Genomic DNA, 26,924 nt, shown 5'->3' with positions numbered 1-26,924 from the left:
AAGAAATTTATCTCAAAAAGTCTTCCTGATAAACATTGACTTTGGAGGCAGTTTAGCAAAGACTACTTACATGGTTTTGAGGAGTTTTCTCTGGTTGCATATGGGAGCCAACATCTGTTGAAAGAATCCTAAGCAAAGGAAGATGAGAAATACTATCACATTTTTCTGACATAGACACTAAGTCAGCAGTTCAGGCGGTGAGGCCCACAGACAGCCAAATCAGACATGGATAGAAATCGGATAGCTCAAGAGTGCTCGAGTGCTCAGTTCCCAGTTTGGGGGCAGCACGTTGAATAAAGCAAAGGAGAGTGGGGCCGGCATTAGGGAGGCCAGTCAGAACAAGCAACAGGACCTAGAGAAGCACTAGCAGGGAGGGCGTCCACAATACAGCCCATTTGAAATAGGGATATGGAATGCATTCTAATTTTAAAAGACTAGACTTTGGGTCACTCAACAAACGTGATGTAAATACTCCCAACATGGCCTATTTCCAGGTACCAACAGTTGCAAAACTGACTCACACAAATTCCTGAATACATAGCAATCAGCTCCCCTGAGCCAGTGTGAACTGGCTCCAGCACCCAGCGGGCGGACCAGGCAGCTCCGCTGTGTCTGTGCCTACTTTCCACTCTAGTATTATGGCAGAAAATCTTCCATTATTGTTCTCAGCTTTTTTTTTTTTTTTTTTTTTTGCTTGTTGTTTTGAAACAAGGCACACTGAATGCAGGGGTGAGCCCTCTTGCACAAAGATTATGAGGTGGACCCGATGAAATGTATGTATCCAATTTCATATTAGTAGTAAGTGAAAGTTTAGTTGGGAACCATTCTGAAAATCTGATTTGGTATACAAATTAGCTAGGGTAACAAAAACTCACTTTTTTTTTTCTCTACAGCCTTTTGCTAATACTTCCAAGGGGGAAAGAAAAATTGAAAATGCCAAGTATATTTCAGTATTATTGCTTTTTCTGCCCTCAGAACACCGGAGCCGGAGTGATCGTCGAGAGCAGAGAGCAGCTGTCCCCCTTGCCACCGCTGCTCCCCCGCTGCCCTCCTACCCTCCAGCGCACAGCCAGAGGAGGCGTGAGGTTAAGGACCGTCACTTCCTAACGGTAAGCTTGGTGGCCACTGGCAGCCCTGTGTTTGCTTGTCAGGAAATAGGAGTTTGTCTTCTTGGGAGTCAGTTTCCCGCCTGCCAGTGCGGGAAGTTGCGCTGGCTGAGAGAGCAACCCATGGGCATTTGGGAACAAACTAATTTTTCCCCTTTCATTGCTGAAAGAAATGCCTCTTTTTTGTAGTAGAGTAGGGATATAGGTATATATTTTTAGTTAAGTGGTTGCACAATACGGTAAAGCAATAATAGCTGCAGACTCTAAAATCAGAAAAAAAAAATTACTTCAAATCCCAGTTCTTCTGCTTACAAGCTGAAGGATTTCAGGTAGGTTATTTACCTTCTTTGCCCTCAGTTCCCTCATCTGTCATATGGGGATATTGATAGCATCTAGTTTATAGGGCTCGAGGATTAAATGAGATGAGACATGTAAAGAGCTTAGCCCAGTGTAAGACGTCAATAAATGTTAACCACAACTGCCACTATAATTATGACTAGTCAAGTGATAGCGTGGCTGACTCAGTGGGGTGAGCAAGGAAAGAACTTAAGTGATGTGAAAAATTACCATATGAAGACGAATCATGTCATCATGTCATGCTTTCCCATTCTCTAAAGGAGGCCAGGCCCCCAGGGTAACTTATTCCCACAGTGACATCATCACTGCTGGTGCTTTCAGCCCCACCCAGGTGGATGTGGCTATAACTCAGCCTGAGCCCCTAAGTGTGGATCACAGATGAAGAAACTGACCTGGCTCAGAACACCTGCAAACACTGTCAGCAGCTGCTACTAACATAGCACCCCAGGTGTGCCTTCTGGGGCCTCAGCGGGGACTAGTGAGCACTTTGTGAGTCTGAATAGGGCATTACTGAAATAAGAGACTATGGTTTTTGTGACCAGATCGGCCCACACTACCTGCCTGAATGTCTGCACTCCTGCTCTCTTGTCATTCTGGTTTGAGACCCAAAGTCTACAGAGGTTACAACAGTGTGGGTGCGAGCTGAGGTTTTTATTAGAAATGAAATTTGCACGTGTGACTCTAGACCCTGCACCTTTATGGCTTTTACAGCATGCAAGATAGATGCAAAATATTTGGGTCACACGATGCCAAACATCCAGCTGAAAACAGACTTCATCCAAATGAATCCACATGATAATAATATTAAATACATCCAGATAAGACCTTGCTCGATATTGGATAATATAGAAACATTTTCCCACTTGTGCAGTGCTCATCAGATGCACACTGCATTCCATGTTGCGCTCACCAGATTGCTGCAGTGCAGCCCAAGGGTAAGGAAGGGAGATAAGTGCCTCTTCTGGCTTTCTAGTCCTTCAGATAGAGCAGTTAGTTACACATGCTAGTGATTTGTCATAAAGGGCCCTACTCGACAGAAGTTCTTAGGCAGCTCAAATCTGCTTGTTGGAGCGTTTGCTTTTAATGAGGCATTTTCTGCATAAAAATGCTAAAAATATTTTTCCCATTCATTATAACATGTTTTGTGGCTCATTAAGTTGGTTTTGTTAGGGGGGAGGTAAGAGAGAAAAATTTTAAGCATTTACAGAAATGACATAAAAATATAACCCTTTCTCATAATCTGCATAATTTTTAATAATGTCTTAATACCAAAGTAAGACTATAATAAAAGGCTTAAAATAATGAATAGCAATGAGGAGACTTCATTTCTTCAACAAACATCAGTAAGAGAGGACTCTAGATTACACTTAGGTAAACTTCAGAAAGTTTGCCCATCTCAAATGATAATACTTAGTATTTCTAAGTAACTTGGGGAAATTTTAACTGTTTGATTTGTTCAAGAGTTTGGGTCACCAAGTTCATTAGAAGACTCTCATTCAAGGTATATCCCTCAGACTTAGCTAGAACTTGGTTCTATGCAATAAGCTTACAAGGCTATATACTGCTGAAAGAGAAATGGCTGCAGGCATAGGGACAGGCATTTTGCAGCCAAATTGCTGGACAGATATTTTCTTAGACAGAAACTCTCCTTCTTTCACCTGTGAGACCCAGTGAAATCGTGTTTTTATTCTATTAAAAAAGCATTCCTGGTGAGATTCTGATATACAGTCTTCCACAACTCTGCAGGCTATTATACTATACCTTGGTCATTAATGGCATGGACTATGACGCCAAACTGCCTGGCTTTGAACACCAGCTCTACCACTTACTAGCTATGTGACCCTGGACAAGATAATCACTTCAGTGTCTCAGGGCTAAGAGTAGACAGTACTTCATAGGCTCTTGGCATGAGGATTAAACGTGTTAATACATGTAAACAGTACCTGATGCATAATAAGCACTTCATAAATATTAGACATTATTATTATTTGCCAATCAAGTCCCTGAGGTATCTGTGATATAGTGATAAGATCATAGGTCAAACTGGGTTTAAACTTTTGATTGTATGATTTGGAAAATGTGATTGTATCTTTCTGATTCCCAGCTTCTTTATCTGTAAAATAGGGATAATAATTTCAACTTTACAAGGTTGTTAAGGAGACTTAATATGATGTTATATAAATAAGATTAAATTATGTGTGTGTATGTGTAAAAGTGCCTAAAATACCTAAATGTCTGAATCTATATTCATAATAACTTATGATGAAATTCTTATCATCAAATGAAAAGCCTGTAACATATACTCACATATAAGACTGGAGAAAATATAAATCATTACACCCTTTCTACAGGGAAAAACTCTAAATATTCACACCATTTGATTCAGTAATTCTACATCTAGGAATTGACCCCAGGGCAATAATCAGTGTATACAAAAATTTATTCACTAGGATGTTCATCAAGGTACTGCTTATAATAAGAAAAATAATCACAAATATTCTAAATGTCCAACGATAGGAGCTTAGTTTAATGAATCCTGATACATCCACAATATCAAAAATTGTATTAGAGAAGAATATTTAATGACATGGAAAATGTATGTTTTATCATCAGAGATTTTTAAATAGTTTATAAAATTGTGTATATTATGATCACAAAATGTCTATGAGTGTATATGTGTGTGTATATACACACATGCATAGGAAAAAAGGCAGGAAGGCTATATATCTGTGGTTCCAAACTGTGCTGAGGTGCCCTAGGGCACTAGAGTGAACTCCTAAGGGTGCTGTGGGTTATGTTAAAATTTCAAGGGACACAGTGTCATCTGTCTGCTGACATCTGGTGATGGCTCCAAGGTAACCCCATACCTCCTATTAATACAGGTGAGAAGGGGAGATGCTTGGTTTCTTAACATTTAACTTATGAAAAAAGTTGTCCAGGGAGAACTTACAGGAAACTGGATAAGCCAATTTAGCTTAAAACTCTCTCTTAGCTAAAAATTCAAGGGGTGTCCTTAATTAAAGCCTATTTGGAAGTCCCCCGTCATCAAGGGTGGCAAAGGAGGTGAACTTTAGGGAAGGGCTTCCCTACAAAAAGAGTTATCTCTTCCATCTTGCTACTGGATTCTTAAATTCTATAGCCAGAGACTACATGTTTGTCTTCTATTAGAAGAGAGATCAGCCCTACCAGATATTTACTCTTTAGGAAATTAATTTTAGATCATTTCTTTGGGACATAAGGCTGCTGTGGACCTGAGCTACAGAGAAGAGATTGAAACAAACTTTACCAAATCCACATTTTCACATAACATCGGAAGCTTTTATTTAATTCACCATAGAAAACACAACTTTAGACTGGAGAAGGACCTAACGAGTTATTTGGGACTGGCTGGGAGCCAACTATAAAAAGTTTATAGTAAAAATGTTCCCAAGGGCAACATGAAAGAGAAATTGCCCGGGATCAACTTCTGTCCACATGATTGAACTCTTGGCTGCAAATTAACTTGTTAAGTGGCAGGATACTGGTTATCTGGGGAAAGGTAGGCAGAGGAAAGGGTGCCCCAGTGGGGTGTGTTTGTGTACTAAATAAAACTCAGTCACTGAAACTCATTTGCCTCCAGGTAGAACTCCTAAGGAATTTTTCTTCCTTGCCTATGCTGTGGTCAAATTGGGAATGGCAAATGGGTATCAAAATAAGGAGCCTTTGCCAGAGGTGGAACAGGTAGCCTGTTCCCTACACATCGAACCATGTGTTTTCACTCTTGCTACTAACCATTAGAGGTGGCCCATGTAGCCTTTGTTGGTAAGAAGAAATCATTTTATATGCTCAAAAACTGTTAGATTTACAGTGCTGATGGCTGGAAAGCTGCTTGTTGAGGCACTTGAATAGATTTGCTTTTTGTGGATCAGAACATACACTGAGACTTCCAGGTAGCTGGACAGTGATGAAACCCTCGGTCCCCATCTCCCAGTATTTCCTCCAAAAATGATATAGAACTACAATAAGAGAAAACTAGAACTACACAAAAAACATATCATAAGCATAACTTGAAGACAGAGAATGCCCAAACATCAAATTAACTGTTAAGTAAAAAGAGAGAAAACACCAAGTTTCAGCATGTTTTAATACAAGGTGAGGGAGGGCAAATTCAGAAAAACCACATGGAAGAAGGGAACTAGCAATGGGTCCTAAGGTTTATCTAAAACTTACACCTGAAAAATTATCTACGCTAAGTCTAAAAATACTACAAAATTGTCCAGATAGACATAAGCTACAGAAAAAGGACTTAAAGGTATGCATAATTTCCCGGAGCAATCTTCTGTATGCAAAGCTTCTGGGGGAAACAAAAGGCAAAATGGAAGAGAGATATTCCCTGTGGCAATTAGGGGTGAAGAAGAAAAGAAGCAGAAAGGGAAATCCTAAGACCCTATGCTACAAGACAAAACAAAACCAAAAAATTGGAGGACACAAATCTCTTGCCTCACCACCAGAACAAATAAATACACTAAAATATCTGGACTTTGATAAGCTGACTGAAGATGGTACCATTACACTAGGATTCTTGTGAAACACACCAATGCCACAAAAATGAATAAGATAGATTAGCAGATCCACATAGAGTGACTGTAAAATATCAATGAAGCAAGGATTTTATATCTGGCCAATCTGTTCTTCAAGTATCAAGGCTATAGAAAAGCATTTTTCAATATAAAGGAGCTTAGAGAATTTTGTACCCAGGAGTCCTTTGTGAGGAATCTACCAGAGGACAAGCTTCATTCAACCAAGGGATAACTGGAAAAATGTCAGCAAAAGGATGGATAACATACATTTTAATACATGTAAATGTAGATCTAAAACTAAAACTGTGGTGGGGATGAGGATGGAAAACTAATGTACAAATATTAAATGTTGTGACAACTGAGAATGATGCAGCCAAAAATGACAGAAGAGAGAGGTAAAAAAGAAAATAGAAAAAGTTCGTTGATTATTACCTAGGCAACAGGTGGATGTTAAAGGATACCTATAAGAACTGATGAACCAGATTAATAAAAGCTCAAATAAAACAGGAAACCAAGTCCATTAAAGTGGTATAAGTACAGAGATAACTACTAGAAAAAAATACAAATATTTCTAAATACCAAGAAAAGATTTTATATTTGAAGAACAAAGAAGACACATCTTAGAAAGAAATATAAAAAATATAAATTGTTTCAGAGCATTGAAAAGAAGTAAAACTTCCCTATTTCTTTTATGAAGCAAGTATAACATTGATACCTAAATCTGATAAAACAGTCCATAAAAAATGAAGGAAGACTACAGACCAATATCATTCATGATTATTCATTCAAAAATACTAAGTTCAACATGAGCAAACAGAATATAATATCACATTGAGAAATTAATATACCATGACTAAGTGGGATTTATTCCAGGAATGGAAAGTTGGTTCAATATTAGGAAGTCTAGTAGTATCATACAACATATTAATAGATTTAAGGGGGGAAACCCCATATGATTATCTCCATTGGCGCTGGCAAAGCCTTAAACAAAATTCAGTATCTATTTTTATAGAAAGATTCAACAAAATAGGAATTAAGTGACACTTCATTAACATGATAAAATATATATATATGCCTTAGTACAAAAGTATCTTACTTAATGGGGGAATACTAGAGAGATTTCTACTAAAATCAGGCAAGAATGCTCACTACCTTTCCTACTATTTAGTATTGCACTAGAAGTATTAATTGATGCAATTAGACAAGATAAATCAATTAGAGTCATAAGATTGGTAAAGAAGAAGTAAAACTATGTCAATCTGAAGATGATATGATAGTATACCAGGAAAATCCTCAAGAATCAAAGATAAAACTAACTCAAGCAATAAAAGAATTCAATGAGGTGGCAGGATATAAACACATAACAATCAATGCCCTTCGCTTACACAAATGATAGCCAAATAGAAAACCTAATGTTAGAGAAAACCACATTTACAGCAATAACAAAGACAATTAAATACTTAGGAATTAATTTACCAGAAATGCATAAAACCTAGATGAGAAAAACTTTAAAGCACTCCCTAAAGACACAAAATTAGACTTGCTCAAATGGAAATATATCTCCTATTCTTGAATAGAATGATTCACCATTAGAAACAAATTAATTCTTTCTAAGTTAATTTATAAATTTAACATAATCTCAATAAAAATACCAGTAAGCTTTCTTTTATGGAGTTAGACCCACTGATAATGAAATTCTTATGGAAAATCAAATATACAAGAAGAGCCAGGAAAACACTGAATAAGGAAACCTATGAGGGGTGACTAGCCCTACCAGCCATTAAAATGTCTTTAAAGCTCCTATAATTAGCAGTGTGCTACTAGCACATGAATAGGCAAGTACACCAGGAAAATAGAATACAAAGTCCAGAAATAGCCCAGAGTATATACGCAAACATATATGATAAAGGTGACATCACAAATCATTGAGGCAAAAGATGGAGTGTTTTTAATGATGCCAGAACAAGTGGATAGCCAGTTGGAAAAAAAAATTTGATCAGAGTTTCTCAACCTTAGCACTATTGACATTACGTGCTAGATGACTGTTGTGGGGACCATCCTGAACATTGTGCAATGTTTACCAGAATCCTTAGCCTCTACCCACTAGATGCCAGTAGCACCCCTTGCCCCCAACTTGTGACAACCCAAAATGTCTCCAGACACTGCCAGTGTTTCCTGAGTGGACAAAATCATCCCTGATTGAGAACCATTTAATTAGATTCATACCACCATACACAATAGTAAACTCCAAATGGATCAGAGACCTAAACATAAAAAACAAAACCATACAAAATATGGGTGAATTATTCTTTGACCTCAGTCTAAAAAAAGGCGTTCTAAAGACAGAGGCAATAAAAGAAAAGATTGATAAATTTAAATAATAGATATTTTTGCATGCCCAAACACCATAAACAAAGTCAAAAGACAACCAAAAAACTGGAATAAAAGATATATGTACAGCAGAAAAAGGGCTAATATAACTAGTGGATAAATACCTCTTAAAAGTTGAGGGGCAAAGAAAAGAGCAAAAACCTTGAAGGAAAAAAATGGGAAAAAGATGTGAACAGACAATTCAGAAAAATATAAAAAATGTTTCTTAAACTTAAGAACAATTGGTGCAACTCACTCATAAGTAGAAATGTAAAAAACACTGAGATAAAATGTATCACCTATTAGATTGGCAAAAATTAAACAATATGACAATGTATTCTGTTAGGGAAACTGTGGGGAAACAGGCACTCTCATACATAGCTGGTGGAAATTCAAACTGGGTCCAGCCTAGGTGGAGGGGAATTTGGCAATATCTAACCAAACTACATACACACTTAACCTTTGCCCCAGCAATCCTACTAAAGACACACCTCCAGTAATACAAACGGCTTATTCATTGCAGCATTGTTTACAATTACAAGATGTTGGAAACAACCAAAATGGCTATACATAGGAGAGTGATGGGGTAAACTACAGGACATCCACACAATGGAGTACTATGCAGCTGTGAACGAATGAGGAAGATCTTTATGAACTAATAAGGAGTGATTTCCAGGACATACTCTAAGTGAAAAAGGCAAAGCCCAAAAGAGTGTCTATAGTGTGCTACCCTTCATGTTAGAAAGGAGGGTATACAGTCACACATGGCATAATGACATTTCTGTCAGTGACAGACTACATATACTATGGTGGCACCATAAGATTATAATACCATATTCTTACTGTACCTTTTCTGTGTTTAAATATGTTTAGATACACAAATACCACTGTGTTACAGTTGCCTACAGTATTCAGTACAGTAACATGCTGTACAGGTGTGTAGCCTAGGAGCAACAGGCTGTACCATACAGCCTAGGGGTGTAGTAAGCTCTACCACCCAGGTTTGTGTAAGTGCAGTCTAGGATGTTTGCACAATGATGCATTTCTCAGAATGTATCCCCATCACAAACAATCCATGACTATATAAGAAAATACACAAGTATCTGCTTATTTGCCTAAAAGAGTCAATTCTGCTATAACACAGCATATGCATCCCTAAAAATCTCCATGCTATGCAAAATTGCACAATACAAACCAAAGGGCTTATGGGGAAAATGGTGTTAAAGGCACAATGCTCAAAAATGTCTTCCATCACACACACACACACACACACACACACACACACAAATAGGAACCTAATAAAAAACAGTAGCACAGTTTTACACATAATAAATGGTTAAGGAATACACAAATACTACAAGAAATTGGCACTTGACCTAGAAAAAGCCCTGAAGGTGGCTATGAAGTGGGCATTGGGAAGGCCGCAGTGTGTGAGTTCCTGGCAAGGGCTGGAAGGAGGGTTATCTGAAATCGGAGGGAAGGCTGTCACACCAGGAGTGGATGGGCTCCTTACTCATGGGGGGAACTGAGGTAGCCAGTAGATGTTTGAGGTGTGAGTGTGTTTTGTATACTCTCACACAGCTCAGTTCAGCTGGGTGCAGTTGCTGTGTTCACCTCGAGTTTCTCACATATGAAATTGTACGTAAGCAAACATGAAAATCACGTTATGCTCAAATCGTTCTCCTGAGACATCAATCACATCGGAACAAACTTGACTTTCCAAAACAAGCATTATAGCAAAACTGACTATACAGGAAGGATAAGGCAGAAACGAATGAGATTGGGTTTACCTGCAGCAGGCTGGTGGAAGTGGCTTAGAGAGAATAAGGGAGTGGGAAGGAGGGAAAGGGGCCCAGGGACTGGCCTTTCTCTGAGGATATTTTTGCATAGCTCAGACCCTTAGAGCCCAGGTACTGTTTCACATATCCCTGCCTAAGGAAATAATTAAGAGCAACCAAGAATGTGAGGAGCACCTCGAGTGGAAAGCAAACAGTACCAGATAAACCTAACTATATCACAAATAAGTAACAACCACCCTGAGAGAGGTGGGGAAGAAAATAGTTAACCTTAGTATAATAACTTTGGAAAACAGTATTTTTGTTTTGTTTTGTTTTAAGCACATATGTTTATTAATGGATCAATGAATATAATTTTAAAGGGAACAATAAGGCACAACTGTGGATTTGCTATACAGCCAAAAGGGGGAAAGCCATATACACTCAGGAACTTTAAATATGCAAGTCCAACAGCCTCTGACGACCTAACAGATGACTATCAGAAAGTTCTTCCCTTTTATGCAATTCCTGTATTGTATCACTTCATCACAAAGTCAGAATGATAGTTTAAAAACAATTCCTCATTCATCTACACTTGAGTCATCCCACCTAGCCACTCCCCAGTTCCCCACCCCTTCCCCATCCTTTGAAGTGGTATTCTTTAGCCATTCCCTTCCTAAAGGATTGTGTGTACATTTTCCTTCCTAAGAAGGAAGCAAGGAAGCAATGAGTCAGAGAAAGTCAGCCAAGGGCAGATTTATGAATGAAGAGACTTACACAGACAGACGTCGGATGACAACAGCCTGATTCAATAGGTCTAAACTAAGCTGACTCTGGCAAAGAAGCTGCTCTGGCTTGCTCAAAGGCCTATCATTCTACCTCAGGTTGTGCCATCAATGACAGATTTCACGTTGCTAAGGGATTAACAGTGGTCTACACAAGGAGCTAGGAAGCCACTGTCACCAGGCAGCTAATGCCACAATACATTCGATGCTTTGGACCTCCATTAGGAGCTGACTATTGCTTCCAGCATAATCATTTGCCAAGTATAAAAACCTTCAAGATACTGAGGACAATCTTTAAATCTTGGACAGGATAAATTAGGCATTTCCTTAACGGTAATCTCTCTGCTTGGAAACTCGATGTGAAAAGCATTCCAGTGCACATAACATGGAGGCACAAATGATGGTGTGGAGGTGCAAATGCAGGAGGCTTAATAGGGTGCCCAGCCTCCTTGTTCAAAAAGCCATGAGAAACTCCCCAAACATATTGTCAGGGTAGCCATTCTGGTGGCAATGGTGCCCCCAAAATAAGAAAACCTCCAAAAGTATTACTATTTTCTGAAGAATCAAAACTGCACTAGCAAGAGTAGCCATATAGGTATGTCCCTGGAGAATCACAGGTGAGAGGCAGAGCCACCTGGGCAAGCCATCTGGAACACTTAGCTCGACACCTCTCACCCTTCCAGAAGAGCATCTCCATAAAACAGTCCTTTGATGACAGAGGGGAGCGTAGGGGACCAAGAGATGGTCACATTTTTCTGTGAGAAGTGTTAGTTTCTGAAAAGCTCCTGGCTAGACAACATCCCAGAGATAGTCACTCTATCATGAGTAGCCTAATTCCTATTAGGTTACAACACTCTTTTCCACTGAGTCCACACAGCTGCTACTCATCAGGGGTGGCACTTGAGTTGAAACATCTCCTGTTGCTGCTTTCAGCCTGCAGTAGGGTCCATGGGGACCCTTGAAGCCTAAGTCCCTTCTTAGATTCTGATACCTAGGCAGATAGACAAGGAGATCACTCATCTTCAAATGCGGTGAGACTCCAGCAATCTTACCAAGTTTTCCTCTCTCCAGAACTCTGGAGAGAGGCCATGGCCTGACTGATGCTGAGGCCTCAAGAGAGAGCTCAGAAGCCCATGCGGAGCTGGGACCCAGACCTCTGAGCAGGGGGTGCTGCTTGGCAGGTGCTGATGCATGAAGAACTCAGAAGAAGGATCACACAGAGCTGGGATCTAGACCTCTGAGAAAGGGGCACTGGGCAACTGGGTCTTAGTAACTCTGAGGGTACAGATGAGGCTGGGAGTGTGGAAACAGATGAGCACTGAAACCAACTGCCATGGCTGGAGCAAAGGACCACTGCTGGGATGATGTTAACAGGAACAGTGAGTGCCAAGAAGTCCCTTGTTCCTCTTCCAGCCTTCTAGTCTCCCTCTTGCACCCTCACAAGCAGAGCCTAACAGGGAGCAGCTGACAAGGAAAAAATGTCGTTTGCAGAGTCCCGGCACCAAAGAGTAGATTACAAAAGAATAGGTTCAGAGCTAAGAAACCATAGCTTAATAACTGGCATGATAGCTAATGAAAGCATTAGCCAATGAGTCTGGTTCATATTAAATATTGTGAGAAATCAAGAAAAGTCCTTGTTGCAGAGTTGAGTTTTGGAATTCTTTCTTTTTCTTTTAAATATTAGCCTGGCTGTGGAACAGTCAATAAGATTACTTGCCTGTACACATCATTATGGAATATTCTCAGGTTGACATTCTCTTGCATGCCTAAGACTTTTTCAGTGTTCAAAATATAGGCAGACAATGGAATACTACTCACAATAAAAAGGAATGAATTATCGATACACACAACAACCTGGATGGATCTCAAAGGCATTATTCTGGGTGAAACAAGCCAGTCTCAAAAGGTTACCTAGTGTATAATTTCATGCATATGACATTTTCAAAAAGACAAAACCATAGTGATAGAGAGCAGATTAGTGGTTACCAGGGGTTAGGAGTGGGGTGAGGCAGTGACTATAAATGGCTAGCATGGGGGAGTTTTGAGGGGTAACAGAACAGTCTGTATCCTGACTGTGGCAGTGGTTACACAAGTCTATACATGTGATAACATTAATAGAGCTGTACTAAAAAAAAAAAAAAGTTAAAACAATAAAGGCAGAATATGCATGGCTTGTGCATTTGCTACAGTGAGGTCAAGTATGACCCTGCCGAGCTTTTGTTACATCTGGCCTGAATTACCAGTGCAAAGGTTCACTTGGAGTGGGACAGAGTGTGCAACATCTCTTCAGCGACCACATGCCCAGCTGAAGGTGGTGGAAGAATGCTCCCCTCACTTCTGGGCTATTCTGTTGACTCATGCTGCCAGTTCCTCTAATTTGGGTGAGGGTATTTGTGCTGTTTGTAGCAGTTCAAAGACTCTTTCTTTCCCTGCACTTCAAAGCCTGGCCTGCCTTTCCCTCATTCATGTCTTTTATTTGGTGCTAGCAACCTTTGAGGGTTGATGGAGCTGAGTGGCCCTTGGCAGTGGCTCCACTAATTGGCAAAGCTGGCCACAGGGGATGAATAAGATCCTCACTGGCATCAGCATCACAGTGATCATGGTCCAGTGGGCCCTGTTTTGTGTTCTTCTTGACACTGTAGAGCAATTCCTTGGAATAAATGACTGTGCTGACCAGTCAGCAGGAAGTGTTCTCCATCCTGGGCCCCCTGTGACCTTCTTTTCATTCATGTGGGGACTATTTTCCACAGATGCCTAAAAATATAACTTTGCTATGTTCTGCATGTTTAACATGCTTCATTAATAGGATGTGATTAAACAGGTCTCCTGAATTTTAAAATACATAGTTATTTTGCATTCCATTACCCTAAGAATTTTTGTTCTGTTCCAGCTGAGATCAAAAGGAGAGAGAGATGCTTTGCGGTTACACACTGTCTTGCAGAAAGCCTCTCTTTGGATGAAAACTACGCCACTGGCATTGCCATTTAAGCTTTGCTCACTAGTGGGGGGATGTCACACCCAAAACATCTACCAAGAGGATGGGATTCATAAATGAAGGAGCACGTACTCTTTTGGGTCTGGCTTCTTTTGCTCCACGTACTTTTTTGAGATTGATATTGTGTGTTCTTTTTTATTAGCATGTAGTATTCCATTGTGTGAATACAGTATTCCACAATCTGTTTATCCATTCTGCTGTTGGTAGATCTCTGGCTTGTTTCTAGTTGTGAGGTTTGTTTATTTTTGGCTTTTATGAATAAACCTGCTATAAATATTTTTATGCAAGGCTTTTTGTGGACATACTCATTTTTATTAACTCCATATACCTAAGAGGGAATAAAAGGGTACACATGTATTTAATTTTATTAGATTCTGCCAAATAGTCTCCAAAGCTACACCATTTTATACTCCCACCAACAATTTATGGGAGTTCCAGTTGCTCCACGTCTTTGCCAACACTAGGTATCTTTTAATCTTTGTAATCTTAGCCCCACTAGTATACAGTAGTATATCACTATGGTTTTCATTTGAGTTTTTCTGATGAGCAATGATGTTGAGCACTTTTGTATATGCACATTGGCCTTTTGTACATTTTCTTTTGTAAAGTGTCTCTTGGGAGAATTGAGGAGGTGGTAGTGGCTATATCTGTCAGGGAAAGGAAGTAAAGGTATGATTTGGAAAAGCAGACTTATAAATGATAAGGGGACTTTTTCCCAGGCCTGAATATATGTTTTTTGGTGTTTAAAATAGATATTAATGTATTAATATAAAGTGATTAAAAGAAGAACTCAGTAGGCACCTGTTCCCAAATAGCTCCTTCCCCAGCCCACAACCTTGTCCAGAATTCTGCTGCCATGATTTATTCCCTTGGGTTTTTGACAAGGAGTTCTCAACACCTTAATAAGGGTGCATTTGTGGACTTCTTTCTAGCTTCACAGCTGGCTAGGAGTGTAGTGTGAAGGGTTTGGGCACTTGGGCTTGGGGATGGCATGCCAGTCAGGGGTGCTGCATTTAGGCCCTTGGGGAAGCATGAAGGCCCTGACTGCTGGGGAGAGAGTGGTGATAAAGGACAAACCTGGGAAGGGAAGAAGGCTTAGGACAGAGAAAGCACAGGATGCCCCCTAAACTTCTACCTGCCTCACCGTTCTGTTCTCCTCATGGGTGTTCACCTTGGTAAATGTTGGGGTTGAGGAGAAGGGAAGGAGGGAAGCATAGGAAGAATTAAAAATGATAATGATGTTATTAAACATGTTTGGAAGATACAAGCACAGTGCCAGCCAGTGGGAAATTTGGAGACAGTTTCAAGGTAATAAAAGTGCTGTGTAATTATAACAAGAGCGGCATGTGAAGAAGGCATTTCCAGACTTCTTTAAGTCTTTGAGAAAGGTCAGAGCAGTTCATATTTATGTACAACACCTCCACACACACTCCGGCCCAGGAAAATCTGAGGTACACGGGGTCTCCTCCATCTCACAGACAGCCACACTCTGTGCACAAATGCAGAGACTTGGCCTAAGGACGAACAAGCCCCATGGTAGAGTGACAATAAGAGCCCACAGCACCTCACTAGAAACCCAGGGCAGCTTGCAATAGACATCTTGGCTCTAAGGTTTTATTCTTGTATTCAAATATAACACGACATCCAGTCTCTAGTAACTATTTCTCAGGTTTAAGACAGCATGATAGCAATAAATCAGCTCTGAAAGTCGACTTCTCAAAGTGCCATGTGGTATCAGTTAGATCACAAACCAAAGCCAATTTTTCAAAACATTTCCTGCTGGAATACCCACAACATTTTAACAGATGTCTTTTGGAAAGTTTTGAAGCAAAATAAGCCCCCATCAGCATATAAAATAAAACCCAAAAGAAAGTAGAATATGGAGTGGAAGGGTTATTTTTTCTTCTGGCAGTAAGAGAAAGATGGGGGGAAATCTTGAAATCTTTGGAGAAATGCTTCTTCCTAGCCTCAAAAGTGTAGAAATGAACTTTTCTCTCTCACACAAGAAAGATTAGAGTTTGAAAAATATTCTTTCATTATTTACCAAAGAAATTTCTTTGCCTGCTCTTGAGTATAATGTTTGTTATTTCTTGTTCTGAACACTGGTCAGAAGTATAACACTGGCTTTTGTTGAAGCAATCTCATGAGAAGCTGGGGAAAGGATTTGAGAGTATCACTGATGAGGCCTCCGTGACAGAAATTGAGTGAAAACATAAAAGAAGCATCTTTTGTCAGGGACAAGATGGGCAAGGCTGGTAATAGCTGATTCTAAAACGTTGCAGCCTGGAGCCTGAGGACTCTCAAAATCAGTGCTAGAAGGACCAGAATGAATGGGAGCCTCAAAAAAGGAGGTAGAAATTCTTCTGTTTTACATTTTTCTACAATATTTTATTATGAAAAATATCAAAAGTACAGAGAAGTTGAAAACATTGTCAAATGAACACATGTATACCCATGAGTGAGAAATTATTTTTATTTTTAATCTGACAATTTGTTTCCACTGGGGCTGATTTTGATCCTCAGCAAAGAAATACTCTTGAATGAATGAGTGAGTGATATCCTAACAATCCTCCTAACACACTTATTCTGGGAAAACCAAGGTTGTTCACTGCCATTCCTGTACTGAGTGATGATTCCAAAATCAGGAGTCCCTGTGGGTCGCTTCTATTATGTGTTGTTCTGGATGCTTCTTGCTCAGGTCGTCTTACTGCCTCTTATGCTTTGTTATCTTTGACTTTGTACTGGATGTTGTACTGAAAAATTATATGTGGGTGGAAATATTTATTTCTCTAGGAGAGGATTTTTATTTGTTTATGCCAGGCACATGGGGGTGCCAGCAGTACAACAAATATTTATTGAGCACTACTGAGGCAGTAAGAGTAGAGTTATGAACAAGAAATGGTTAGTCTGTCTCTGAATAAGCAATAAGATTCCTTTAAAGAGATCTGCTAAAGAATAATTTAGTTCATACAAGTTTGATCATCACCCAGCTTTTCCTAACCTTATTCATCAGCTCCCATTAAGGAGTGGCATGCTGGGCCATGCAGAGATGCCCTGAGGTAGCAGTCCTCTTGCAGTTTTATTTCTTAGATCATTTAGAAAAAATATCCTATGAACTGGTTATTACATTCACCATATAAAAATCTAATTAGAAATAATCAGAACAATTTTACTTCCTTTGACCAAACACCCAGGAAAAAGGACACTTTAAACACTACACTAAGGCAGATGCTAATTCATGGCAAAAATAAAACCATAGCCCATTTTAATATCATAAACTTAAATACTCTAAATCTATGGACCATCTTCAGGGGCTCTAGCACTTGTGTCTAGATGGAAGAACCAAAGAATACAATCCTTCCACACCCAAGTTCAAGAGTACCTAGTTTCAGCCCTCACAAGCTGGAGGTTGGAGCTACTATCAAAATAGTAGAAAGGCCGATTCACTGAGCAGGAATCTTCTGTGGAGTATAACCCAGGGAGACCTTGACTTTATCATAGTGATCAAAACTGAACAGTCTGCATTCTCTCTGGACTTGCCATCCTTAGTCATTGCCACGTGTTACTTTGTGCTTGTTTAATGGGGTGGGTGGGTTTCTTGAACAGATGAAAAATAAAATCCACTCCTTGGCCGGGCCTGGTGCCTCACTCCTGTAATCCTAGCACTTTGGGAGGCTGAGGCAGGAAGAACACTTGAGGCCAGGAGTTCAAGAACAGTCTTGGCAATAGTGAGACCCTGTCTCTACAAGACATAAATAAATAAAAATTAGCCTGGCATGGTGGCGCATACCTGTAGTCCTAGCTACTTGAGAGGCTGAGGCAGGGGGATTGTTTGAGCCCAGCAGTTTGAGGTTTCAGTGAGCTATGATGACAACACTGCACTCCAGCCTGGGCGACAGAGAGAGATTCTGTCACCAAAGTAACATCAAATCCACTCCTCACTCCTGAAAAGAATATTGAACAGGAGAGCTAACTTAGGAGATTTAAGACAAACTAGAAAAATTTATATATTTATATTAATATCATTAATATGTTTTCTGACCTGCAGTTTCCGGCTATGTAGTTTTTTGAAAATCCTTTCATGAGACACCAAAGCCTTTGGTTTCTTTGAAGCAGGCTCCGTTTCCAAGTAGGCTTTGTTTGCAGGCTCCTTTTTTTTCCTACTTCCATGAGCTTCCTCTCTAGTTTACACACCCAGTGTCTTGAGACCTCCACATCATTATCTGTGACTGATTCTTAGCAGACAGGCAAGTTAGTGTCTGAACTCGGGCCACATATACCACATCTATCAAAATGGTCACTTTCAGTGAGGAAGCCATAGACCCTACAAAATCATTAGTCTTATTAATAGGTAAGTTCTAGATCAAAGTTGACTGAGCCTGAGGAGATGACATTTGCTCTGCTTAAAAGTTAATGACAAAACCTGTCAGTTAAAACTTTGAAACTTAAAATAAAATTAGACCTCGAAAGTTCCCCACCCCAAAGCATGTCTGCCATAGGCTTAAGAATAACTAGGCCCAGCATCCATCCATACTGAGCCTCTGATGGAACCAAGGGTTGCTGGTGGTTTCCGCTATTTGTTTTCACTTATTTGCATTAAGATGATAAGTCCCTGGGATTCTGTGGTATCTGCTTCCTCCTGAGATCTTGAGCATGCACTTAACTTTATTTGGTTTCCCATCACCGTTGAAACACAAGGGCTGGTATTATCCAAGTGCACAAGTACTTTGTTGAGCTCTTACAATGGGGGAGGCACTTTGCTGGCATCATGGAAGACTGAAAGGAAAATTAAATATGGCTCCTAACCTCTAGGAATTCACAACCTAATAGATGACAAAGACACATTCAGGGATAATTCATGTTACTTTAAAGCCATGCTGTAGGGTAAGAGCTATAATAGAGGTGTAACTGAATCCAAAGCTGCTATGATTTAGAGTTTAAAAGAGTTTCAACGTCCTTCTCAGTAGATCCTGAAAGGGAATTCTGGTTACCGGTTATTCTCCAAACGGGCCTGGCTGCATAATTTGTAGGACCCAGTACGAAATGAAAATGCAGAGCTCCTTACTCAAAAATTAAGAATTTCAAGACAATGACAGCATAACATGAAACCAAGTGTGGGGGCCTTCTGAGTGTAGAGGCCTTGTGGGACTGCACAGGTCACACACTCACAAAACTGGCCCTGTCTCTAATTGTAGTCTATGAATATGAGGAAGAAGAAAATTCTGAGCAGTCTAGAGGAGAAAATTATACATAGAACATTTTCTTCCAAGTAGTTCCTAGGAAAATAAAATCACTCTTAGGTCTGGTGGAGGGTAAACAGGTGGCAAGGGAGTGGCTAACGACAGAGAGCGGGAACCAAGTTGTAGCTAGGAACCAAGTTGTAGCTGGGAACCAAATTGCAGCTAGGAACTGTTCCCTGGTGGGAGCATACCTAGTAAAAAGTTCCTAGTAATATTTAGCTGACTTAGAGCTCATTACCATCTAATTGGCATAACATGGGTGGAGCTTTGTGGAGAATTCTAGAAAAGACGCATGTGCAGGAAGGGAAATTGTTATATAACCTATCCTGTTATGTAACCTGTCACGTGATCTGTTCTATAACTGTTGGATCCGGTCCCCTTTGGCCCCAGGAACAGAGAGGCAGAGTCACTGAGGCTGCAAAAAGGCAAAGGAGTTTATTAACTAGCCCCGGGCCAGGGTCCAAATTCCAGAGCACCAATGCAGTGGCCTCTCCAGGAACTAGGACCCCGCCCTGGGGTAAAGATTAGGCTTTTATACTTTTCTGTATGCTAGTTTTCACACGACACATTATTCTGCACATAACACGTTAGTCTGCACATGACATACCAGTCTGTACACGACACACTAGTCTGCACACGACACACTAGTCTGCACTTTATCCCCCTTCAGTTTATTTGTTCCTTTTGTTTAGAAGTGGCTGATCGCGTTGGCTTTAGGTTTGTTGACTCTAAGTTTCGGACTTTTTGCACTGGCGCCAGTTGTAGTTAACATCATCCAGGGGAAGAGGAGGGTCTCCGACGGGGGAGGGGAGCTGTTGTTGCATACCTTCTAGTTTTTGGTTACAAGCGATACTGGGAACACATGCCCTGCACAAGCTATTCATGCGCTGATCATGTCTTGCTCTTCTTATTTACTTAGTTGGTTGGAGGGCACCTGGATTCTCCAGTCCTTTATCAGAAAGCAACTTGCAGTTACCTCCCCGGGGCTTTGTTTTCCTTTACTTTAGTGAAGCCTGCCATGGCTCCACTTACGCTAAGCACCAAGCCAGCAAGCCATATATACAGAAGCAGAACTAGGCTTCTCACATCCAGAAAGCCTAGCCTATCATGGAGTTACCTTTGTTCTTATCTCTGTTTTTCATTCTGATTAACTATATTTATTAAACAACTAAAAGCAAGCATAGTCACAGAAGCGAATAGCATCAGTTAAAATCAAAGAGAGCACACATTTTCCCACTATCAATTCCTGTTCTTCATAACAACCTGTCAATCACCCCCAAAGGCACAAAACGGCAACCAATCCTGCCAGGGGAAAGGCGGGACAAACTAGTGGGCTTACGAAAGGCAACGTGTTCGGCATCCAGTGTCTTTCTCCACTCCTGGAGACTGAACCGTTCCTCTCTTTCTGGAATGTATTTTCCCTTTGTGTAGCTTCCTTTACTTTCATTCTTTCTTTTATGTGACAAACTGCATTCAGTTGCTCTGTGTCTGTCATCATTCCGTTATCTGCTCGACTCGGTACCAGTACTCATTCTTGACACTAGGAACCGGGGGACCAAGGAACATCCACACAGATGAACCTAACATAAGGAAAGTAGTCTTTCTCAAATTAGCAAATGGAGTTGGGATCTAAATAAGAAAGTTGTTAGCAAAGACATTTTCACAGATACTTCACAGCTACAAGGTAAGGATAATAGTAATAGTTGCAGTAGTAGCTGACACTAACATAAAGACCTTATTAAGTACCAGGATTCTTCTAAGTATATTACCTATATTACTCATTTAATCCTCAACATAGCTCCGGAAGGTAGATGCTATTATTCCCCTATCTTACTACAGATGAGGAAACTGGTCTTAAGAGGTTGAGGAATTGCCCCTGGCCATACTAAAAATAAGCAGTGGAGCCAGGATTTGAACTCAGTCTAGCTCCAGAGTCTGTGATCTTAACGTCTATGTATGCTACCTCTCAAAAAATAAAGACAAGGAAGGAAGGAAGGAAGGAAAGGAGCTGTCCCAGTATATTCATTCATTACTATCATAGATTTGGCTTAACCAGGGTACACTGTGTGTTGTGTGCACGTTTTTAATTTTTTTCTTTTTTTGCATTTCATGTTCATAGTTTAACAGCACCCGTTCGCCCTCCCCCACTGAGTGTTGCCACATGACCCCATGGAGTAGAAAGGTATTGGTTCTGAGAACATTCCTTCACAGCCCTATCCCGCTCTCTCTAGACACTCTTCCTTTCTTCGCTCTTTTAACTTTATTGCAAACTCTCTTGTTTCTAACTAACAGTTTTTCTTTTAAATCAATTTAAACAGTGGTATTTTCCTAACTTGAATTAAAGAAAATATAACTTAGGCGGCCATACGCTTGGCTTTTTTCCCCACGTGCTCCCTGCCCCACCGCCTGCTGCAGGGGAGGCTCTGTTCAGCACAGGCATCACCTAACGCTGCTCTCGGACTTTGTAGTCCAGAGGAAAGAAATTGCAACTTGCCCTATATTTATCAGAACTGTAAAGGTTCAGCTTCTCAAATCAAAAAAGAGAATGGGACAAAAGGATTCTCTGGCAGCCAACTGTCCCTGTCACCATTAAATAAAAAGTGCTTTTGGCTGCTGGTCAGAGCCTGTAGTCAGGTCACTATCCTTTCGTTGTTTCCCAGTCCATTGTTATTCAAGGAAGGAATCGCCTACAAAATGAGGCCTCTGGTGGTGAGGGTTTCTCTCTCTCTTTCTCTCTCTCTCTCCCTCTCTCTCTCTCTTTCTCTCTTTGCATGCACCAAACTTTTTTTTTTCTTTTTGGAAGTTACCTAGGAAACAAAGTCTTTTGTGCTCTAACTTTATTTGAGCTATTCGTTTCGCTGGGAATCTGCACAAAAGCTGAAGAGAGAAAGAAGGTTGCAATATTTTACTAAAACGTTCATGGAGAACACATTTTTCCCAAGGGGGGTAATCATATCCCGTTGGGTGTGTTGGGGGGCTTTGCAGAAACCTCTGACAAGGTAAGTAAATGCTGGGGTTAGTTTAAACAAGTAGCTCTAGAATCTGCTCTTTAAGGGGACTTGAGAACAGTTGATTTGACAATAGGTGGAATCTTCCAAGTCAATAGGGCATGATGTTTCCAAATGTGAGGACAAGAAATTTTTGTTTAAATGATCCTAATTTTAGGATAGACTATTATTAAAATCTCACTGGAATAAGAAGAAAACATATTTATTTTATACAGATACCCACCTTCCTCCAATTTGTGTAAAGAAATAGAACTACGTTCAGTGGTGCAAACTGGGTCTTTCAATAATCTGGTTTAGAAACCCAACACTGAAATCAAAACTGGGATGGAGCCTTTTTAATAATCTGGACTAGGAACCAAACCCTGAAATAAAAGTTAGGCAATTTGAATATTTATCAAAGGTTTAGATGGAGAATTTTCAAATGTCATAGAAATCAAAGCTTCTAACTACACAGCTGCAGGAAAAGTTTCTCACCACAAAGCTAAAAGAAAATAAACTAGGACTGTTTTATCCTTCCACATCTGAAAAAGAAACCCACTTGAATCTTTCCTCCCAGTAACAGCATTTGTATTTCCACTATACTTGGTAGGGGAAAATTCTTTACTTTTGCTTTTCCACGTGCATACAGAGTTTTTAAAATGTATGCGCAAATGCTGTAGTCCTACAGTGAAATTAACTCCTTGTGCTTTAATATGGCCTCTCCGTAGGTTGCCTTGTTTTTCAGGTGATGTGTTCTGGAATGTTGCCTGACCCCAGGTTGCCTGGCACTTTTTCTGAACCTTTTCATAGGCATCTAACGTCTCATCTTCCTTTGATCCTAGTCATCTAGAGCTGTAAAAACTTTTGATAGGAATTTACAGCAAGATAGCTTGAAAGTGCATCTACCTTTCACTGGATTAGAGATTCACAGTTTTCTTCAGTTAAAGTTTGGGGATTTCTGGCTACCTTGTCTCTCTTCTTAGTTCCATTTAACCTGAAAAGCACAGTATTTAGCCCATTTTTTCCTTTTGTGTCGCTTGACTATTAAAATAATACTTTCAATTAGTTGTGCTTACTAACTATTTCTAAGAATTCTTCTTTTGTCTTAAAAGCTTATTTCTGACCTCACTTTTTTATATCTAAATTATGAAGTTCCTTATATATGTGCTTATATATAAACTATGATGGCTGAATCTGATTGTACTTCGTTTGCAGTCCCATCCCCCAGAGGATGAAGATACAGATGTCATGTTAGGGCAGAGGCCGAAAAACCCAATACACAATATCCCCTCTACACTGGACAAGCAGACCAACTGGAGCAAAGCACTACCTCTCCCGACGCCAGAGGAGAAGATGAAACAAGATGCCCAAGTGATTTCTTCTTGCATTATTCCCATCAACGTCACTGGTATCGTTCTGGTTTTTTCTTAGGGGCAGCGGGGTCAGAATATTTTGTGTATTAAATATGTTCAAAACCTGTGCTGCTAAGAATATCATTTTGTAAACAAGTAATACGTTTTTCATCAAAACACAACCCAGAAGATGTTCAATATGCTTTTGTCAGGTTTTGAACATCAATTTGCATGTTTTCTGCTGGGCCACTTGTTATGTAAATGATGGACAGTTTCTCTTTGAAAAAAAATCACCAAATAGCTCTTTGGCCATAGCTGACTGAAATAATGGAGAAGGCGGCAGTGATTAATCATATGATAATGATGTGTGGCACTGCAAGAAAGAAAAAAGCAACCCCAGGCTTCTCAAACTGCAAGTAATGGTCCTGTAGACCAACTAGGAAATCTGTTTTCATGCTTCCTTGGATGAAGGTAGGCTTTTTAAAAAAAGATGGTTTAGAATTGTGTATTGAATTGGGGGATTTGTGACCTAAAAATATATGGATGCATAGATGAAGGCTGAGTTCTATTTTAAAACCAGCAAGCCTCTTTTTCATTCTCTTCTTTCTTCCTCCTGTGTATTGAGAGTTTGAATATTAGTCTAGGTAGAATGGAAACCTAGCCAGACTTTTCTTCAAAATTTATTCGCAGCAATTGTAAATTCCAGAATTTAATCTGGTAATCTTAGTTGTAAGTAAAATAATGTTATGAAATATCCTAACTTTCAAAGACAGAAATTAAATGGTCTATGCATTGGGCTTTCTTTAGACATTTCTAATAGTTACATTTTAACTTATTTGTATATTGAAAATTTCAAAACAGCCACGTTATGATTGATTTTCATCTTGGTACCATGTGACTAAAGATTGCGTGCTCGAGACACAGTTATTATTAACCTTACTCAGACAGAATTCTTGCATGTAAAGTGGGGAGCAAATGGACCAGGTATCTGGGACAGATATTATTTCCTTCCTGAGAAGAAGAAGTTCTAGTTGACTGGCCAGTCATGAGCTGGGAATAAATTTTCCTGATGACCTATTCAACTTATAAGATAAAGTATTCTACAGATGTGCCCTTATTTGACCTCCATAATCTAAATAGGCTGTATTAGGGGAGTTCAGCTGCCAAATGGTTAATTTTGGCACCCTCTTAAACTAATTTTCAGTTCTGGAAACATCTGGTTATTAGCAGCACCTGCTTTCTTCATGACACTGTAAGTAAGATCTTGTTTTCAAATTTAGTACAGTGATTATGGGCCATCGTCTTGTGATTAAGGAAAAGGGAAGATTTTTTTCTTCTGCTTTATTTCAGGAACTCTCAGACTAAAACCTAGATTGGATGTTGATTTCACGAGCTTTAGTGAGAACACTGTTAATGATGTCCACATAACACACTATGTCTGTGTCTATATACCATGTGTTCTATAATTATTAATATTAGAATCAAGGATTTTAATTTTTGGTTGGGATTAAGAAAGAAAAATCCCATTAGTACGAATTTTCTGATAATACTTTAATTATTCATCAGGTGATATCTCATACAGATTTTGCAAAGTGAAATCTAGAAACTGGTGGCACTGTGATGCTAAGCAGAACTCAACTGCTTCATTATATAGCTGAACCCAAGACTTAACATACCATCCGGCCCCATGCTTAACCATCAGGATAAATGATGAGGTGACCAAATTCTAAAACACAGCATTATGGCTTTCTGAGGCCAACCTCACTCTGAAAAATCCGTGGTACATGTCTGTGCCAGACAAGGGTTTGAGTTCCTCACCTCACCTCCCGTCTCGTCGCTCTAGTTTTAACCGGACTGCGTGTAGTGTCAATAATGTAATTATGAAGAGAGAAACTAACAAGCATCATGGTTAGCTCCCTTTGTTTACAAAAACAAACACATGGTATGAAGACTGGGAATTCCAGCTTCACAGGTGGTACAAAAAATGGATCCATTTAAGAGCCAAACTGGGGACTGCCCTGTATGTTTATCTTTTATTGATAAGACACCTGGTGCTAAACCAAAAAGGATCCAATTTAGTCAGTAGAAGAAAGGAGACAGAGTTATGTGATGATTAACTGCCATGTGAGTTGTGTTTAATTCACACTAGCTTTGAGCCTGGGGCCTTGTGAAGCATATGTAACTCACATGTCTCTTTACCTTGGGAGCCATGTGGTGCACAGGCAGCTCACACTGCCATGCTGTAACATACATGTTACGTGATGGGTGGCCCCTGGGCAAAACCTTGCAGTTCGTGAAAATCTTGTTGATGTTCTTATTATTACAATTAATATTGACAATTTAATTGCATATAACTCACACACAGAAAACAATTAAAAAACATATTTTTCATTAAATTAGAACGGATCGTTTTGTTTCTGAACTTTTTATCCTATTTTCATAATAAAACACCATGGCCCCAAGGAAAAAATTTTTTTTTCTAGTGTGGCAGTCAATGTGTTAAGAAAAAAACAAATCCCTAAGCTGTTGAGTTTCTTCACAGCAAATGTGTGTGTGACTGTGTGTGTACGCACACTGCTGGAGGAGAAGGTTTGGGCGTAGGAGGTAGAGGGGGGAAAAAACTCACAAAGACGCTTTTAATGAAGAAGTGGGTCAGGATATGTTAGCTGAACTAATTCAGGTTAACATCTTGACTACTGATTTACTTACTATGCAAAGGTATCAGCTTCAGAGAGCCCAGAAATAGACCAGTAAATAGTAGTAACTAAGGTTATAAATCCTTAAGGAGCCATTTCTGTGTGAGAGTGATTTCTTGATGTCTTTTTCTCTACTCTTTCTTTTGATTGTCCTTCTTTGCTTGCTACTTTTGGCAGTGCAAGCTGTTGTGAAGAGCTGCATTTAGAAGTAAAGCTTAATGTACTGCAGCATAATTTAAGTAAGAGCTGAATAAGGGCTCCCTTATATTTGTTCACAGGCTTAATCCAAACTCTTCTCTTACTTCCAATCAATAAATATCACTGTGTTCCAAGCAGATGAAAATTTGTTTGCCATTTCTAAAGGCTAATGAGACCTATTTGTGGTTTGCAGGAGTTGGTTTTGACAGAGAGGCTAGTATACGCTGCTCTCTTGTTCATTCACAATCCGTACTACAGAGGAGACGAAAATTGAGGAGGAGGAAAACCATCTCGGGTATCCCCAGAAGAGTTCAACAAGAAATAGGTGTGGTATAAAAAAATGTTAAGGTTAACATTCTGCCTAATGCAGATTATAAGGAGATGAAATGGAAGCCAGCCTTCAACCACCTCCTTAAAAACATTAAATGTTTTAACTTGCAGAGGTTTTAAAATGATGTGTATTTGTTTTGTATTCAGCAAGCCAGGTGGTATTACTTTTTAACT

At 39.7% G+C, this 26,924-nt stretch overlaps 1 protein-coding gene across 4 annotated transcripts in view; it reads left to right on the top strand.

The window, feature by feature from the left end:
* Positions 1-26,924, top strand: part of NHS (NHS actin remodeling regulator) — a 333,885-nt gene that overhangs the window by 296,143 nt on the left and 10,818 nt on the right. For 2 of the 4 annotated variants that reach the window (XM_069463684.1, XM_069463682.1), the window contains exons 3-6: positions 976-1,109; positions 21,307-21,369; positions 23,390-23,582; positions 26,614-26,745. In XM_069463684.1, coding sequence (XP_069319785.1) covers positions 976-1,109; positions 21,307-21,369; positions 23,390-23,582; positions 26,614-26,745 — 522 coding nt within the window. The remainder of the gene's footprint in view (positions 1-975; positions 1,110-21,306; positions 21,370-23,389; positions 23,583-26,613; positions 26,746-26,924) is intronic. The other 2 variants (XM_069463685.1, XM_069463683.1) reach the window with 1 other exon arrangement.

Source organism: Eulemur rufifrons, chromosome 30, assembly GCF_041146395.1.
Source record: "Eulemur rufifrons isolate Redbay chromosome 30, OSU_ERuf_1, whole genome shotgun sequence".
Classification (NCBI taxonomy): Eukaryota; Metazoa; Chordata; class Mammalia; order Primates; family Lemuridae; genus Eulemur; species Eulemur rufifrons.
This window is presented reverse-complemented; position numbering and strand designations above follow the sequence as displayed.